A 19205-nucleotide genomic window follows, 5' to 3' on the forward strand; every position below is an offset into this window, starting at 1 on the left:
GGAGGAAAAAACAGCTGGCTACCTCCTTAATGACTACGAGTTCAGTGTGTGCTTATTTAAAACCAAAGCACCTATGCTGCTGTTTTTCATTAAAATAGAACAAAATGTAACCTTAAAATTAGATTTTGATGCTGAGGATTAGAATTAGAATTAGCCACAGCTGCTTTAATTTGGTGGTCTTTGTCGGCCTATTTACTGTTTTGCCTGCTTTTGTTTTGGAGTATTTGTTCCATGTCTGAATATTCCTGACATATCTTCAAGTATCTTTATTTAAAGTTTTTAAAAAAATAGCTGAAAAGCCTGTGAGTTCCATTCATGTACCACATCTATGCATTTCTTCAAAGACTACATCAAACAGTAGATTCCCAAGCTTCAACACCTCATTTTAATTTCTGCATTAATTTTCCTAAGATCTCAACATTTTAGTTTTTCATTGATTTCCTGTGACACAAGTGGAGCTGGTTTTGATAGTGCCTTTCCCGTTTCTCTCCTAATAGAGTGGGTGTGTGAGTCCCTTTATTGCCTTTTCCTTTTAAGTTCGCTGTCTCAAAAGAGCATGTTAGTTTTATAAGATAGTTTTATTTGGGGAAAAAAACACAAGAGCAGAAGTGAAAATGAAAGCTAGTTACTTGCATAATTAACTGTCCTCGAGTGAAAACTCACACACGTGCACATACACACATGCACACGTATGCACCTGCACATGTACGCGTTCACACACACGTACATACACAGGCATATACACATTTCCACGCACACATATGTGCACACCCATGAGCACACAAAGACATTTGCCCGCACATACGCGTACACACACACACGCATGCACATTCACACATGCACGTGAATAGGTGTGGACATGCGCCTGTCTGCACGTACGCACATCCACGCATACACGCACGCACACACACACGCACGCACGCACGCACGCACGCACGCATACATACATACACACATGCACGCGCATATCCAGGCGCGCACTCATTCGCACGCACATCCACGCGCGCACACATACGCTTTGGTAATCTATCACTTGCTCTGCTGTTGCGGTGATTCAAGAGTGCACATTTAGATTTTACTTCTCCACGAATCCGACTCAGGACCACTGCCAAGTCATCTATCAATTATTTACTGTGCCTGCTGTTCCCGTGGATTCCCTCTGTCCCAGGAGAGGCAGACACATTTAAGGGGTCCTTGGCTAATGAGGGAGGTTAAAGAGCACGCGGTAATCCAAACTCCAAACACCACGGCACACGCTGCAATGCTTTAACAATTCATGTTTGTCAAATGAGCCACCGTGGCGTGCCCGGGAGGAGTGGGGATCTCCCCCCCCCCCCCCCATCCGTTCTTAATTAAGGTGCTTAGAACCATCTCTCCTCGCGTCACCTTGCAAGTCCCATTTGTCCTTTTGTCAGTGTCACCTGAACAGCACGCCGAAGACGATCTGTCTCCCAGTCTAATTTGTAGCTCAGCTTGACCTTTCTTGAGAAAGTCAGTGGCGCAGCGCTATCTTGCATTTGCACTTAAAACAGCTTAAGCAAGGGAGCTGCTCACACTTTACAGTGGAGAGGGAGAGGGGAACCCTTGGAAATACTTGTTCTCTGGATTCTCAAGTAAGCGTGGAAGAAAAACTCACTCGGCCAATCAGTCTGTCCTGCTGTGTACAGTAGTGTGTCTGGGTAATGACTTATTACTCGGACTATAGTAGGGTGTGTCAGTGTTATGAATGGTCATAGCACACTGTATGCAGTCGGGCGTGTGCATTATAAATGGACATAGCACACTGAATATAGTAGGGTGTGTCTGCATTATGAATGGTCATAGCGCACTGTATACAGTAGGGTGTGTCTCTGTTATGAATGGTCATTGCACACTGTATGCAGTAGGTCGTACCTGCGTTATGAATGGTCATAGGACACCGTATACAGAAGGCTGTGTTTGTGTAATGTATGTTTAGAGTATGAATACTAGCCTGGGTCAAACCTGCGCTGATTCATGACCCAGCCCTCTCTCTCCCACGGACAGACTCGGACGCTCCAGCGGACCCGATGGCTCCGGTGATCGTGGTCCCTCCCAGGAACACCACGGTGGTGGCGGGGGCCACCGAGGTGACGCTGGAGTGTGTGGCTAACGCAAGGTCAGTCCCCGGCAGCCCGTAGGCACGCCTGCTAATATAACACATCCAGACCGGTCTGCCAGCTTCAATCAGCTCCACTGGCTCGCCCATTTTCATCTGCAAACAACACAGCCATTTGGAGAGGAGAAATTAGTCTGCGCTGGATAAATACCCTGGTGCTTCTCACAGACCATGAAAAGCAGAATTGAGCAGATAAGGCAGGCACCAAATGCAATTATAAATAATGGTTTTAAGTATCTTTCTGTCAGTTTTTACTGATAATATCTAATATCAAAGAAAATTAAAAACCAAATCAGAATGTTCTGCCTGAATGTTCTGGATATGCATCTGGTGTTTTACACATTATTTTTGAGCAAAACCATTGAGTACACGGCTTCCCTTTAGAGCTTCACTTTGGGCAAGGAGCAAGTTTTTTCATATATACGAAAAAATGATTATTCTTCCGCATGCTAATTATAATGTAACGTAGCCATAGTGCTCCTGTGAAATTCCTTGCTGCTCGGAGTCTCGCGGTGCTGCGCTGCATCGCGCTCTTGTCTCCAGCACCCCGTGTTGAGCAGGTCTCTGAACACGTTATCTACCGCCAGCAAAGCCGCACCGTGTGCAGTGACTCATTCCCTTGTTCTCTGTGAATCCTGTGCTCATTTACCGGAAACTGTGATCAGAGCCGGAGCAGGCTATGCAGAGTGCATTGGTGGGAGGAATATAAACCAGTAAGGCGACACGGGCGCCTCTCCCTGCGCAGCCCGGTTGGAGCTGTGCGGGGTGGGCTGTGCGCCGGCACCCTGGCCCCTTTGCGCTCACGGCGCCTTTGTGTGCTCCCTCACGCTAAAGGCCGGTCGACAAGCTGAGCGTCTCCTGGAAACGGAGCGGCGTGAAGCTGACGAGCGGCGTGGGCACGTTCGGGCGGAGGCTGACCGTCTTCAAGCCCGGCTCCGACGACGCGGGGCCGTACGTGTGCGAGGCCGCCCTGCTGGACAGCAGCGCCAAGGTGGCCGAGGCCAGGGCCTTCCTCTTCGTCACAGGTGAGCCACGCCTTCGCCCGCCTTCCAGGAGAGGAGCTCCGGGCGGGTGCTGCGGTGCCCTCTGCTGGACGGAGGACTGCCCAGCCTGGAGCGAGAGCGTGCAGGGCTATGCATCTGATGACACTGTGCGTTGTGCTGGAGACCAGTGAGCACCTATAGGCCACAGGGTCTTAATTAATCCCACATTTTTGCCCCCAAGCTGAGGGTTAATACCAAAATTCAGCTGCCTGTTTACACAAGACACTGAGATGATTCCACATTACCATGCGTGTGTGTTTGCAATGATGTGCGGATTCTTCAAAGTTGCTGTGCCTGACTGTCTCCTCAGTGAATCATATAGAGCAAATCATTCGCCTGCAGTGGTTTTTCTTCCCCTTCATCCTTGTTTGTTTGACCTTAGGCACTTTTGTTGTCTTTGAATCACTGGAATATGTTTTCCCTTCTTCGGATTCATATGAGATGAGGAGTAACAAATAGCCGTAGGCATTAAGGCTGTCAGCCACACTCTTTTCTATCCGAGCTGAATTAGCATAAGCAAACACTCAGAGCGTGCCAGCAGGACGCCCGTCCGTGCACATGTACTGCAGCCCTGCTGCTTGACTGCAAATTAGTCACCGCGCAACCGGCTTGTTTGCTGCTTGTTCACAATTACATTTCGTCAGCGTGCTATCAGTGTGATCCCGTTTCACACCTGCTCATCCCGATTCATGTGGCCATGTGGGTTTTGTAGTCTTTTTGTGAATAACAACATTTTTTCTTGTCAGAGTTTTTGGTTTACAGCCCAGATAATGGATTGTTGAGTAGAACTAACTTCTAAGATCTTTTTTTTTTCTTGTTTAAATCTTAATGGCTATATGGTTGCTTCTCGCATTAAATGCAGTATCTATCCAGGCGGCAACAACACGATAATTACTATCTGATAATGGGTCCGATGCACAATGCATTTTAGCACATGAAATTTCTGTTCGTTCACTAACGTGTCCCACACAGAGTCATTTACACAGAGGCAGGGAAGCGGTTGAAGCGAGATAACGTTAATGCCTTTTGGTGCTATTGTTTTGACATTTAAGTATTGGCTTTGTTTTATATATATATATTTATTTAGAGGATGACCTCATATAGTGTGACAAGCAATGTTTCATGCTGTCTCACACTGTCTGTAACCCTTTATATAGCTGCATTTTTACTGGACAAGTGGAGGAATGTCTCCCTCAGGAGTGCAGTAGCAATGGGCCCATGGCCACAGAGAGTCCATTTCTGTAGACTGCACTAATAAATAAATGCTTCCTCTCTACTGAATAGAGAAAATCACTAGAATGTATACATTAGTATAAATAACCAAATATAAAAATGCCATTTTTTTCTATGGAGGATGTTCATAAGTAGCACAGTCAAAGTGTATATAATAACTGCCTGAATGACTTATAGAACTGAACAGCATTTGAAATATGTATAGTCTGTCCTCTACACTCTCTAGATGTGTAGTGTTCGTGTATAGAAAAAGTTGACAGTTTGCCTTTTGTGATTAGAGAGAGGAAGAAAGCATAGATGCATATGCATAAAGGAGCAAGTAACACGATGAATAAATAGTTGCATCTCCCGCTTTGGATGACTTCAGAAGCTGAACGCGCACCTTCAAAGGATTATGTGTGCCATTATGTGTAAGTCAGGGGACCCTGCGAGTATTTAAATAGTTGGAATTTGATTCGGGGTCTCTGAATATGTATGCATTCACCTGCTTACACATGCAGCAGATGCACTTCAACTTTTGCCACGTAAAGCAGAGAGTGAGGCTGTGGATTTCCCTTTGAAATGCGAGTCCTGCAGAGCCAGCATCACCCTCCTGCTCTTCTCGCTGGGCTCTGAAAGGTATTAATGGAAGGCCATTATCAGTGGCATTGTTATAAAGCGGTTTACAGTTTTATAAACTGTTTATACTCCCCGGAGAGAAGTATCTGCAAGAAAAACATCTAACCGAACCGCCAACACAAAACCCAGCGCTTTTAATATGAATAATAATAATAGTAATAATAATAGAATAATAATAATCAAATTCAAGGTGCCGTGAAGCTCAGCTGCTGAATGTCCAAGGGGGATGCTCTTTCTGCCTCGCCTGGTTACAGTATTTTTGCATCTGCTTCACCGCTGCTTTCTCCATATAACTTCCTGATCACTGGGGCCTGACAGAAAGGCTGAGGATGGTCTTATTCTGCTCAGCCTCTCCCTCCACATTATGGATGGGGTCAGTACAGGTCTGATTATTTCCTAATGAGTGATACAGTTATCTGCTGAAGGGACGTGTCAGGTTCTAGACAAATGAACGAGTTCCTCTCAGGATAGCTGTTTGATAGCTTTTCTTTCTTTCTTTCTCTTTCTTTCTTTCTTTGCCTTTCTTTCTTTCTTTCTGTCTTTCTTTCTTTCTTTCTTTCTGCAGAGGCCCCGCGCTTCACGGTGGAGCCCAAGCGGAGGACCGTGGGGGAGGTGGAGAAAACGGTGGACATCCCGTGCCAGGCCAGAGGTGAGTGCCCCGCCCGTCACCCTGCTGACCTGCGGGTGACCCTGTGACCCAGACGTGCCACTCTGAGCTGATCCGTGTGCTGCTGTTTTTTTTAATCTTTCTGTTTTTAAACTTTTTTTAACAATGTAAACGAAGTAAATGGTCGTCTCTAAGGAGGCAGTGTACTGTACTTAGCTCCAGTTTTTTCAACTGTCTTTGGTGCTATTTGGTTAACGCATGCCTTTTCTTTGCGGATAGTTGCTAGAATCTGTTAGTTATCTGTCCACCATAATAGTAACTGCCCAACTGAGAGATTTTGAAGGTTTTGATTGGTCTTTGGTGAGGACATGAACCACAGCCCTGTTGTGTCAGCCCAGAATGCAAGCTTTAAAGGATAAATGTATAATGTCAGAAAGCAAAGTTGCGTGGAGTGTTACTATGATGTTACTATGCTATACTGTACTACATGATACTGTACTGTAACTGTAGACTGTATCCATTAAATAATGCTGGTGCATGCTCTGCATCTATGGAGTGGCACTGTTTACTTTGTATATGGGGTCCCACAGTTTGCAGCTGTGTGCAATTTGCAATTACATATGCCCCTGCTCTGGTGATTGAATAAGTGTTGCCTGCTTTGCGAGTTGTTTCATATTTTGGATGTACCGGGGCTCATCCGCTGCGGTTGTGTGAAAATGTACAATACGTGGAACGGTGTTGAATTCCTGCCAGAACAGGTCCGCTGTCCTCTAACGCCGTGCTAATGGTGCTGTGCAGCGTGAGCCCCTAACGGCGCGTGAGCCCCGTGGCATGACGAGAGGAGCCCGCTTCAGTGGGCGCTCCAGCCTCCTGGCTGCACTTTTAGGGGAGAAACGGGAGAAGGCTGCATGACTAAAATCAGCAGATGATGGACTGAGGGGAAATCCACTCTTCTTTAACATCTTAGAGATTTTATCAGGGAGCCGTCTACAGCATATGCACACTTCACTGTTATGCATTTTGTTAAAAAACGAAGGAAATTGACTTAATGTCAATGCCTTTCTCGTCTTTGAAAAATGTAACCCAGCGTTCTCAGCTTGTTTCCTTTTTTATGTTATGAAATGCACAGATTTTTGCTCAATTTTGAAGGAGTGTCAGTGGTCATAGTGCGCCATGTCAAGTAGCTTATTACGGGTCAATATTCTTGTTCCCACTCTGCGCATCTTGTAATCAAGCGCTGAGCTAGCTTCGGGATGCCTTTGATTGCTTTGTGTTAAGGGGTTCTTGGTTTAAGCTGACACCCGGCGAGAGGAAGGGAATGCGAAATGAATGCGTTTGGAGAACAGAAACAGCGCGGCCATCTTATGCAGCGCATCAGTGAAGCCGTCAGCGCTGATGTCTGTTAGCGCCGATGTTTCCCTTGGCTGAGCGTGCCTCGCACCCACCGCTGTGCTGCTGCAGCGTGCGCTGGAGGGGCCCCCAGAGGCCGGGTCAGCAGGGTGCCGCTGCTGTTGAGCAATGCGCTCGTGGCCCAAAGGTTAGCCGCTGTACTCTTGAGAAGGGTCTGTGCATTTCTCCAGTACATATGCAGCAGCATCAATGGAACAAATGCACAAGTGTGAAATATTTGGATCACCTGGGTCAAGGCTGTCGACAAAGCTACGGGATAATGTAGTCGTTATTAACCAATCAGATATTTCCATTTACTTATAATGATGATACTTTGTCCTCAGCTCTAAAACAGATAAGAACTGTTGACTCAAAACGCCCGTTGCTATTTTATTTTTCATAAATAAACTTGTGATTAAATGTTCCTTTTAGCATTCACAAATCGATAGCTTAAGGAATCCGATACCAACTGCATCACCTACGCAAACTACTGGCAACCTTTTATGTTTTAGAGAAGTTTCAGAGCTAATATGTTATAATTATCTTCCTCTGAGAAGTTCTGACTCGCAGATAACATTTGCGCTATTATAATGTGATGACAGCACTAATAAAATGACATGGAAGTGTTTCCAAGCTTTCAGCTGCCCCTGAGATGAGCGCACATATCAGGGAATAGATATAAATAAACTCTGAAATTGCAATTTGGTGGCGTACATCAAACATGTTAGCACCCACCTCTCCTTCATCAGCGGCATGTATCCATACCATTGCAATTTCCCCTGTATTCAGGTAGTCGCTTATCCTGCTCACCTTCTTTGAAAACCATTTTCTGTGCCATATGGGGTTACTTGTCAAATGCATATGTTTACAATAACATGGCCTGCTGTGAGGCATATTTGAATGCAGTGTGTAAAGGGACACAGCCTTAATAACCACCATTTGAGGTGCTTGGTGTATGCTGTGTAATTTCTCAGATAGGATCTGATAGAGTAGGACAGTGCACATGCTGATTAGGCATCCCCAAGGTTGTGCTGTGGGTTGGATTCGCAGGTCGGGCGCTGCCATTGTACGCTGGAGCGAGGCACTGAGCCTGAAGTGAACTCAGTGGTATGAATGCGCAGTGTATAGAAAAAGACTTTATGCTGTGTATGTTGCTTTGGATAAGAGCATCTGCTAAATCTCTCAAATCAAAAAAATCTAAGTCTACGGCACTCTGTCAGGGAAATTGGATCTTTGGCACATCTTTGAATATCATAATGAACTGTGTTGTGGCTGTCTGAAGCTTAAACGGCTTAGCTGGCTCTTCAGAGCAGGATATTTTGAGGGTGGGGTATTTTTGTAATTTCAGCATCGTGCCTCGTTTTGAGCCTCTCCCTGAAGCGTGCTTTCAAAGCACTCCGTTGCGAGGGTACGGATCCAGTTTTTATTTGTGCGTTTGCAGAAATGCACTACGGGAACAGTAAAGGTTGCCATCGTATCTGGCTGCAGGAAGAAAACACGAGTTAAAATGCTGTAATAGATAATATTCAAATATCCTGTGAAGCATATTGTGTTAGTGGTTCACCCCTTGAGTAACATTGTGTAGAAAAAACTCTGTGCTGCCTGTTTTATGGTCCGTTTCACTGGAACTTCACATTGCTTGTGTGATAGTTTGCTTTCTAGCAGCAGGTGGCACAAACTTGTCTCTTTTTTGAAACGGGAGTTTGTTTTAACGAGGTAGTTGTGATTAATTAATAAGGATTATGAAGCAGTAAAGGCTGTGCTGTTCTGATGATGTACACGCACGCCTCGGTGGTACTGAAGCCCAAGGCTGAAGTCTCCTGCCATTCCCACCCCACAAGTACACACACATCATGAGAACTGCACTTACCACACAAATGTACAAAAATAAAATACTTACCAAGTAGAAACGATCACATTCTGCTATGTGTACTGAGCATCTGCTCAGAAATATTGCTTCTACATTGTGAAGATGGAATGGAGCATAGTACATTTCTTGTGCTGTAAAACCTAATGTTGTTCAGGCGATCAAAATAAAACAAGATATTTGGAAACTGTATGAAAACTGGCAGTTATTTGGGGTTACACGTGGAATAATGGCAAAATATGTTGGCTGAAGTCAAGTGCATATAAGTGTAGAAATCAAGTACAAGCTTTAAAAATGTAGTGCAAACTAGTTAATTTGCCAACTAAACAAGCTATCAAACTTGATATGTACTGTATTGTATTTTAAGGTGTTATATTAGCTAGCTAAGTTAGTATCCCTCACCTTCTCAAGTTTTTATTTTATTTCGGCAGTTACTTTTATATGCATACACTTATTAGCGAATCAAAATAGCGTATTTACCTAAGCCACGGCACACCAGAGTATAGGATGCACTATATCTTTGTCTTTGGTATAACTGTGGATAGTTCCGGTCTTGTTTGCTGATTGGTGAAAAGGCATTTAAAGTGGTGCTAAAATCATCAGTAGTGACCGTTATGTTACTGTCTAAAATATCGCGGCATACTTTTAATGTGAGAGATTGAGCTGACAACCTTGGCAAGCTGCAAGCATAGAGGCTATGTCTGTGAGTGGACATGTAAGGCAGTGCTGACTACTTATTACAGTATATCAATAAAAAATAACCTGTGTAACCAGTTAGCTTTGCTGTGCCTCGTGCCTAAAAACACCCTTTAACTGCAACTGTGTATACACGGCCTCTCATGCGTAAATATTTCACTATTCCAATAAAGCACTGGAATTCAGCCAGCCAGCGTTTGTTTGATTTTATAACCTTGCAGAAATCTAACCAGAAGTTTTTAGCTGCGACTGCAGCTCTAGCTCTGTCTGTCGGTCGGTCGGTCGGTCCACAAAAGTGGACACAGTTTTCGCCCCAGGAGGCTGAAATTTGGCATGGACGTTGCTCATGACCGAAGGTAGAGCTGAGTAACTTTCAGGCTGTTTGACCAAGAGGGTGCGTGGCAATGGGCGTGGCCTAATCACAAAAAGGCGCATAACTCCCGAATGATTTGCACAAGATTTTGTGGAAAGGTTGGTCATGAGCCAAACAAGAGGTCACGTGTTTGTGTGAGGGTGTGTGCGTGGATGCATGCACACATAGATGCATGCGCGTGTGCGGTCGCAGCTATTGCGGATTCACGCTTGTTCCAGTACATGTGGCTGCTGTATACAGCTGCTTGCAAGAAAGTATTGTTTCTGGGAATGATTATGCACAATAATTTTGACATCAGTTTTTACATCTCATTGGAAAGCTTCTGTTTGCTTGTAGTGCTTTACAGCTGTCAGATGGAAATAATAGATTTGGTTATTATGCTCACATTTATGGTCATTGAGTATTGAACCAGCTTTTACTTGCGAAAGTTTGTTAAAACAGTTTGTTAAATGATCTGTGGTAGTGTGTCTGTAACCATGGCAATTATCAGATTTATCAGTGGTTATTTCAATAAGAGGGAAGATATCCTGCTATTGTGCAGTATCTCTTGTATCTTTCAAGTCAGATGGCCTCTCTAAGCATCTGACACTGGATCTCGAGACTGTTCTCTTGAATCTTCACTTAAGATATGAATTCATTTTATTAAAGATAAAGGCTTGATCAGAATGAAAGTGCGTCAAAGAAAATATCAGAGGCTCCGAGAGTGGTACGTGCTGACATTTATCAGGCCACACATTTTGGCATCCCACACAGGTGACTGAGGGATATTCGTGCACATCTGAAGTAAAAATTCTATATGTTATATGTTTTTGATCACATGATGTTTATTGTCTCTGCCTTAGTTGTTACACTGTAAAAAGGGCTGAAGGGATGAATGTTGGCCTTGGTCTTGCTGGTAGTTTATCCCTTCTTTCCCCTCTGTGCTGTGCATGTGTGTCACATGATATATGTATTCACTCCTTTTTTCATGCTGCTTTCTGTTGCTCTCTGTTCTTCTGTTCTTCTTGACTTGCAGGAGTCCCCTTGCCCAAGCTGGAATGGTACAAGGACTCTGTGGCGCTCAGCAAACTGAATAACCCTCGTTACAAAGTGATGGCTAGCATGGGCTTGCAGGTCCGAAAGGTGCACCCCAACGATGCCGGAATCTTCCAGTGCTTCGCCAGAAACTCAGCTGGGGAAATCCAGGTTCATTCTAACCTCGTCATCACAAGTGAGTGCGATATCCATCATACGTCAACAAGTACTGTACCTTCCTACCATACGGCTTTAAGAAATCATTTCAACAGGTTAGAAATGAGGATGGTTTTGTGACGAGTATGTAGACCTGTTAAATTAGGAATTAAAGGCAAGACGTATTTGAGTCCTTCCTATTCTGCTATATAAATAATGTATTTATTTTATGGCTGATTTTAATTGTGAAAAAGCTTTGATTCTTGCCTTCCTGATGGGCAAAAAATAGTGCATGGTTGAGAGGCAAAGCACGGAGAATATTCATTTAGTAGATAATTAGTAAAAACATAGTTACTTTAGTGCTGTTAACGATTTCAAATACGGAGTAGCCAAAAGCTACTCTGCGGGTATTCATTTGTTTATGTAATTGGGGAGTTGTGAGATGACCACTTTGATCATGCTGATGTCTGAGGGGGGCCCTCCCCACTAAGAGGAAGAAAAGACTCATTAATTGTTTCAGACAAAGAATAAAAACGACGTACTTTTAAAAGCTCGGCCTCCTGCGCTCCCACAGTAGGCAGCGCCTCCTATTTCTCAGGCAATGTTTTCTTTATGGCCTGCATAAGCAGAGATCTAAGGGAAGCAGGAAACGTGCATCCGTGGTGGTCAGCACTGCAAAGAGAGCGGCCTATTGACTGCGCTTTGGTTTGTTTTGAGTTACGCTCCGTGGCTGTGCATCGATTGTATATTTCAGACTCCAAAACACTTTATTGACCAGCATAATTAAAACCAGGGGATGTTAGCCGGTCCCCAGAGTCCTCATTTTCCAGCTTAGCGTTATTCCAGGCAGATGTGAGCAAAGATTATGAATAAACCACAGAGAGCAGCGCTGTAATCAGCACCATGTTTGTTTGAGAAGGGCTTCTCTGGACCTCTGAACCCCACTGTGCAGTGGACATTATTTACCAGGGTTTTTTTATTTTTTATTTTATTATATTATTATTTTATTTTTTAAGTTCTTCAGTGCTCTCCTAACTGGGCAGCATTCAATATATATATGTATGCAGAGGGCAAAATAAGGTTTTCAACGAATTGATTTTAAGCTATTTAAAACAAGTCGGGTTGTTTTCAGTACGGTGCTCATGTGTTTTGAACTCTGTTTAGAGCTCTTGAAAACCGGGGTTTTACAGTTTAAACAGTGTTTAAATTTGTTTTAAACTCTTGAAAACCAAATAATTCCAAGAACCAGAATACTCCTGCTGTTTAGGGCATTATTTTTTTGCGCTCGATGTTGTTTAGCTCTCCACATCCATTTTATTTCAGTCTCCATGGTCCTAGAGTTCATCAGCTCTTGGAATTAACCTGGTTGATCCCCATTAAAAGATATGGTGACTAACACAAGACTGTTGGCCACTGCATCTAGTGAAAATTAAGATGTAGCAGGCTCTTGTTTAGCCTATTTTGTTATTTCCACTCCTAGTTGTGCCATTCTGTCTCGACAGCCTGAGCAAAATGCTGTAATAGCAACTGATTTTTCCAAAAGACTGTACCAGGCTTCACTCAACACCTTTAATTTTATTCCTGGCCCAGAAGCAATGTTTTCTTGAAGCATTGTGTCCGTATCCAGTTGCACGTGCCTCTATCTTTCCATTAAATCTGATTAGTCTACAAGCAGTGGATTTCTGCATTGGGTGGAAAGAAAAGAAAGGGAAGCCAAAGTGGCAATGCCCTGCTTGATTATAATATCTGCTTGAAATATGAAATAGAAATTAATTTCCTTTGATCTCCGTGTGAGGTCTGGGGTCCAGGTATGAAAGAGAGAACATGCCTTTGATGAAAGCCGGATAGGAAAGCTTTTATATTTCTCCGGCGTCAGGCTCGCGGCCTTTCCCGCTGTTTTTTTGTGTTTTATTTTCTTTATCCCGCGCGCGCGTGAATCTTCAGAGGCGTCCGCTCTCGTGCAGGTATGGCCCCGGCCTTCGCTGAGGCTCCCTCTGACATCACCGCCACCGACGGCACGGCGGCGGTCTTCGCCTGCGAGGCCTCCGGAGCCCCCAAGCCCGCCATCACCTGGAAGAGAGGTAGCGTGCGTCACACACACCCGCTGCCCCGCACACCTGGGGCAGGCTGCGGCCCTGCTTTTATCTGCTCACTCTGAGGCCGGTTCTGCTCCAGTGTGCGGAAGAGAAGGGTGTTCTTCAGTTCTCAGTACTTTAATAGCAGATCTCTGGACTGCAGTAAAACATGTACTGTGGTAGCGGGAGTGTAATTATGTGGCATATTGGTTAGGCATCCACATTTGTGGCCAGATGCTAGGCGAAGTGATATTGTGTGCTTGTAAAAGGCCTTTTAATTGAACTGGTTCACTGAGTACAGTATGCAGATATTTGTATTTAAAATGAGTATAAATAAATAAATAAGAAAATCTTTAAGATGTTTAATTCCCCTAGATAAGGGTGTCTCATAAATAAATCCTATCACGGAAATGTGTGCCTACTGAATAGTCACATTTTTGTTGAAATATCTTGTAAAAACAGAAGCGAGCTATTATTTTAATGCATTTTTTATGTGTGTGCAGTTGGTCCCGCTGATGAGCAACTATGGAAATAATTCCTTTTCGCAACAGAAGATTCGTCATTATTTCTGAGCGCCGCTCTATTCATTAAGTGCTTGCCAGAGCTTTCCCGGTTACGGAGTGGAATGTGAAAGGCATAACGGCACGTTTCCTATTAAGCCGAGCTTGGCCGAACGGCGTTCTGCAGAGGGATATCCCCTTAGGGGCGGTTCTCAATGGGTGATAAAACGCGCCGGGGCTGTGATGATGTGGCCTTCGTCCCAGAGTGAGACGCCGCTCGCTTGGTCCCGTCGCAGGAACGCAGGTTTTGGGCAGCGGCTCGGTCCAGATCCCGCGCTTCACCCTCCTGGAGTCCGGGGGCCTGCTGGTGAAGCCGGTCTTCATGGAGGACACGGGGAACTACACCTGCCACGCCTCCAACTCGGAGGGAGCCGTCAGCGCCAGCTCCTCCCTGACCGTGTGGAGTAAGACCCAGCGCACCTCCTATAACTCCCCCGCACACCCATACCCCTGTCTGTGGACCAGCGTTCTGCCCATTCTAACTCCCCCGCACACCCATACCCCTGTCTGTGGACCAGCGTTCTGCCCATTCTAACTCCCCCACACACCTACCCCTGTCTGTGGACCAGCGTTCTGCCCATTCTAACTCCCCCGCACACCCATACCCCTGTCTGTGGACCAGCGTTCTGCCCATTCTAACTCCCCCACACATCTACCCCTGTCTGTGGACCAGCGTTCTGCCCATTCTAACTCCCCCACACATCTACCCCTGTCTGTGGACCAGCGTTCTGCCCATTCTAACTCCCCCACACATCTACCCCTGTCTGTGGACCAGCGTTCTGCCCATTCTAACTCCCCACACATTACCCTGTCTGTGGACCAGCGTTCTGCCCATTCTAACTCCCCCAACACCCATACCCCTGTCTGTGGACCAGCGTTCTGCCCATTCTAACTCCCCCGCACACCCATACCCCTGTCTGTGGACCAGCGTTCTGCCCGTTCTCCCTCGTTTGTCTGCAACTTTTTTTTTTTTTTGTTGCCGTGAAACAATCAGTGTTTGCCTGGCCTCCTAACTAGGAGAAACGAGCGAGTCGATAAAACGGTACCCGTTGGGGTGTCTCGGCAACACTTTGGCCTCTTAACGATGCCACCGAGCGTGAACAATGCCGTTTGTTGCTCATTTAAATTAAGAAAGACAAGTGGCCAGAAGGTTAATGCACCCGTTTTCTTCTTTCCGTGTGATTGCACAGCCTCTTTACTGTACTCTTTGGTGAACTGTTACAGTCTCATGCTGCTTCATGTGTCCCTTATTTTCATTTTTCCCCCGCCGGTGGTACAGATTACAGATTTTACAGACATGCGAAACCATTAAAAAGAGCCAAAGCTTCTCTAAGTTGAAGAGTATAGGTGGGCGGGCTGTTCTCTGCGGTTTCGTTTGTGCTGAAGACCAGGCTCCCCTCCCCTCCCCTGTCCCCCAGGCCGCACGTCCATCTCCCAGCCCCCTGAGGACCAGCGGGTCATCAAAGGAACAACGGCCGTGCTGGACTGCAAGGCCACATATGACCCCAGGGTGTCCGTCAGGTGGGGCATTTCCACAAACAGTTATATTTCCATAAAAATTATATTGTAGTTTTGGTGTGCAGTATTGACTACAAAATAGTGAGAGAGAGAATATGGTTTATCTCCATGTGGACCTACCGGTACTGATAAATAATGTATTTGTTTTTGTTCATATCTGCTTCAGTAGCCTTCTCATCAGTGCGTTTGCATTATTTTCATGGATGGAAACAGCACATTTTTTTAGCTTTTTTGTTGGTATTTGGCCAGCTTTTACTGAAATAGCCTCCATGTTTGAGGCAAGCTGTGTTGTTTTCTCAATTTCATTGGACTAAAATAATCGTTATGTAAAAAAAAATGTATAAATATATTTATATATACAATATATAGTTGTTTTCCTTGGCTGTTGTAATTTTCTGAAACGTTTATGCATTTGCTTTTTTTCAGGATAAACAAATATAAAAATAATTTCACTGGTTGCTGTCAGCCAGCTACATATTTTCAGGCGCACTTAATTTCAGGGGTACAGCCTACGTAGTACAAACATTTCATTGACATAATTGGCATATCATAGGCTAGCATTGGAAAGTTCTAAAGGAACCTGATGACTAATCAAGTATGGATTCCACCCACTCATAGACCAAATAATTTGCATCTTTCCCAGAATTGTGAATGGTCACCCATTGAGAGAGAACCATAAAGCATGATTTCGCATCAAGTTAAGTCATTTATTTGAACTGTAGGTTTGTGTGGAAGAAGGACGGCAGTGTGGTCAGCCAGACCAGCGGGGGGCGCATCAGCTTAAGAGATGGCTCCCTACACATCAGCCAGACCTGGTCAGGAGACATTGGGGACTACACCTGCAACGTCCTCTCTCAGGCCGGCAACGACTCCAAGTCAGCCCGTCTGGAGGTCATGTGAGTCTCTCAGCTTCAAACACTGTTGAGCATCCCTAAGCTAATATTAATACCCATGAGCCGGTCTGTACAGTTTGGAGTCAGATTAAACTGAGAGCAGGAAATTAGAGCAGCGGCTTTACTTCACCTTTCTGATGTGTTTCCTTTCCGCTGCACCCTTCCGCAGTGTGGATGTGCATATACCTGCCTGCTTTAGAGGGCCTCCCATTGCTTTCGCTGCTCTGAATTCAATACTGACATTTTTCAGTGTTTCTCACACACACCTTGCTCTCTTTTCCTCTCCCTCTCTCTTGCTCTCTCTGTCTCTCTCTCTACCTCCCTCTCTCTTGCTCTCTCTGTCTCTCTCTCTCCCTCCCTCCCCACCAGGCTGTCTGTTCTCAAATCGTGTCTCGGCTGTCATGTTTCTTCAAATATCTGTTATATCCTTTTTTTTTTTTACTTTCTTATACATTAGTTTGCCTCATTTCAATTTAGCAGCGAATAGCTAATTACCGCATAGTAAATTTGTGATTTCTCCGAGGTAGCGGTGAAACAGTCTATTAAGCATTATAGGCAGACAGCGCTCGAAGGCTTCATTCCCAGAGTTGTACAGGTTGAGGAGCTCTGTATCCACACGCTCCTCTCCCTAATTTATATTTCTAACCGGCGTTGGGGGGGAGGGGGGGGCAGCCGGCAGCGAGCTTCGCCGCTCCGCGCAGGAGTGGGGTCAGAGACAATGGCTCCTCAGCAGAGCGGCTGGCTCCTTTTTCATCAGGCTTCCTGGTATTACACTTCCCTTTGGGCACGGGAAGAAAGAACCTGCTTATAATTACTATATTACTCTGAAGCCTGGCCCACGGTTCGCCCCGGCCGGATTATTCTGCCGTATCGGTCTTAACAGGCATTGTATGAGAATATGTTGGGCTCGCCAGCTTATATTAGAAAGTGCATAATATGTACGTATGTATTTATTTATTGTATGTGTGTATATGTAGGTATGTATTTAGTTCTTGTATGTGTACACATATGCATCTGTATGTGTATATGTATACATATGGACAATGAAAATTCTGAAGGAATGAGAAGGAATGGATTATGTGGAGCATTTTCTTTGTAAATTTGAAGACGCGGCGCTCAGTTCAAACACAGCGGCTCGGCAAAGTGTCTCCACAGAGAGAAGCGTGGCGCTGACCTTTTTTGCTTTGTCCCCCTGTATCTGCTCTGGGGCAGTAGCCCGTGGCCGGCGCTGGGCGCAGAATCCTGATAGCTGCTTGCTCTCCCAACCCTGACACGCCGGGTCAGTGCGATAGAAAAGCAGCAGTGTGAAGAAATATGCCCTTTCGCTTCATTCCTTCCCTTCTATTTACTTATTGATTGTGTTTTTATCTTTGTTTAAATAATGAGCGGAATGCTGGGAAGGCCGGGGCTGTTGTTATAGCGCTCCACGATGACGGGTTCAGGCCATTAAAGCACAAGCACGTTGTATATTTATACCCTCCGAAGACGGCTTCATTAACTTGGAGGACGTCCTGACGCCTGTCTCTTACGCGCGAGGGTGTAGCAGAATGAAGAAACGGGCGTGTGTGCATATGTAGTGCGTGTGCCAGTTGCTCACGCTGCGGGGATATGAATCATATCTGAAAATGATCAGCACACATTGACTTACCCCATAACGAGTCTTCCAATTCTCTGATTTCTCAGGCTCTGTCTGAGACGTGAGGTGTTTTTGATTGTTTGAAGGACTCTCTGGGCAGTAGACATGTGCGGTCAGGGGAGTGTGGGGCTCACGGAGTGGCTGTGCAGCTGGGCACACACGTCGGTGTGTGTGCGGGACGGGGACGGTCTGACTGTGGATTATTTTGTAAGTGTGTGCGGGCTCTCTCAGTAGGAAACACCCCTGCCCCTTGCCTGCTTCACTTCATCTTCTGTGTGTGTGTGTGTGTGTGTGTGTGTGTGTGTCACTGGACCCAGTCTCACAGCCAGCTGTAGCAGACAGCAGTGACTACTTCTGAAGAACTTCCTCACTTTTAATGAAAAATTCCTGTCATACCCACAGAGCTGCTTCATAAATGAATAAGTACTATTTTAGAGCATGCTTTTTAATTAAACTGTAGCCCTGAGGATTTAGGTCTTACTTTCGACAGGTAGACATCACTTTAATCTCTTATAATATATTTATGCAGCAAATTAGAACTTGATTGGAACTATGAACATTGGTATTCGGATTGAAAAGGTGTGTAGTGAGGGGGAGCTTTTTCAAGTTAAATTTTATTTAGTTTTTAATTATGTAAAATGAAAGGTTAGGTATAGTGCGGCTGAATAAATTCTCATCGGTCCGTTGCGCTGAAATATCTGTCTTCTGTCAGCAGAGACAAGCAAGCAAACATTGTTTTCCTGCGTGAAAATACCTTCAGCAAAGGAGGTTCGTGGAAGTATGTAGTTTATGCATTATTCAAGTTAAGTTTGTTTGCGGAACCACTAATAAGAACTTACCCGGTGATACTTAAGAGGGAGTTTCATTTGCCTCCCCCCCCCAGTCTCCCAATGGAGTTCCTTCAATATTTACACAACCTGATATGGAAGAGAGCTCAGATTTCTGATTATCTTCCCCGCGTTTGCGAGTCACAGGAACGGGCGCTTTTCATGTCCGATCATAAGCGCCCGACGGAGCTGAGCTCCCGAGGCCCTAAGTGGGGTAATGCTCTCAGCGGCGTTCGTTTATACACATAAATTACTCTCCCAGGCGACTGGCAAAGCCTGACATTAGGCCGCAGCAGGGCGCACACAAATGGTTAATAAACCGATCAGTGAGGAGTAAACAGGGAACGCAGTCAAAGCAGCTCCTGTCTGCCTCCAGCTGGCCGCGGGAGTGGAGCTGAATTGGGAATCAGGTCCCCTTTTTGAAGGCCTTACATTCCAGAAAAATAATAAGTGAAGCAAAATGGTTGGAGATGTGAGGCTGGGCGGTCTTTGGGGAGGGCGTCTGGGAAGCTGAACGGAGGCCCCTGGTGTGCCGGCGAGCAGCTGGCGGGAATGCTAAACCG

The 19205-nt window shown here is 45.3% G+C and overlaps 1 protein-coding gene across 1 annotated transcript in view; it reads left to right on the forward strand.

Annotated features, from left to right (window-relative positions):
- Positions 1-19205, forward strand: part of sdk1b (sidekick cell adhesion molecule 1b) — a 346872-nt gene that overhangs the window by 246513 nt on the left and 81154 nt on the right. Inside the window, exons 7-14 of the mRNA XM_064322539.1 lie at positions 2026-2137; positions 2972-3162; positions 5597-5680; positions 10979-11173; positions 13098-13214; positions 14005-14172; positions 15187-15289; positions 16009-16182. Of these exons, the coding sequence (XP_064178609.1) occupies positions 2026-2137; positions 2972-3162; positions 5597-5680; positions 10979-11173; positions 13098-13214; positions 14005-14172; positions 15187-15289; positions 16009-16182 (1144 nt within the window). The remainder of the gene's footprint in view (positions 1-2025; positions 2138-2971; positions 3163-5596; positions 5681-10978; positions 11174-13097; positions 13215-14004; positions 14173-15186; positions 15290-16008; positions 16183-19205) is intronic.

This window comes from Anguilla rostrata, chromosome 2 (genome assembly GCF_018555375.3).
Source record: "Anguilla rostrata isolate EN2019 chromosome 2, ASM1855537v3, whole genome shotgun sequence".
Classification (NCBI taxonomy): Eukaryota; Metazoa; Chordata; class Actinopteri; order Anguilliformes; family Anguillidae; genus Anguilla; species Anguilla rostrata.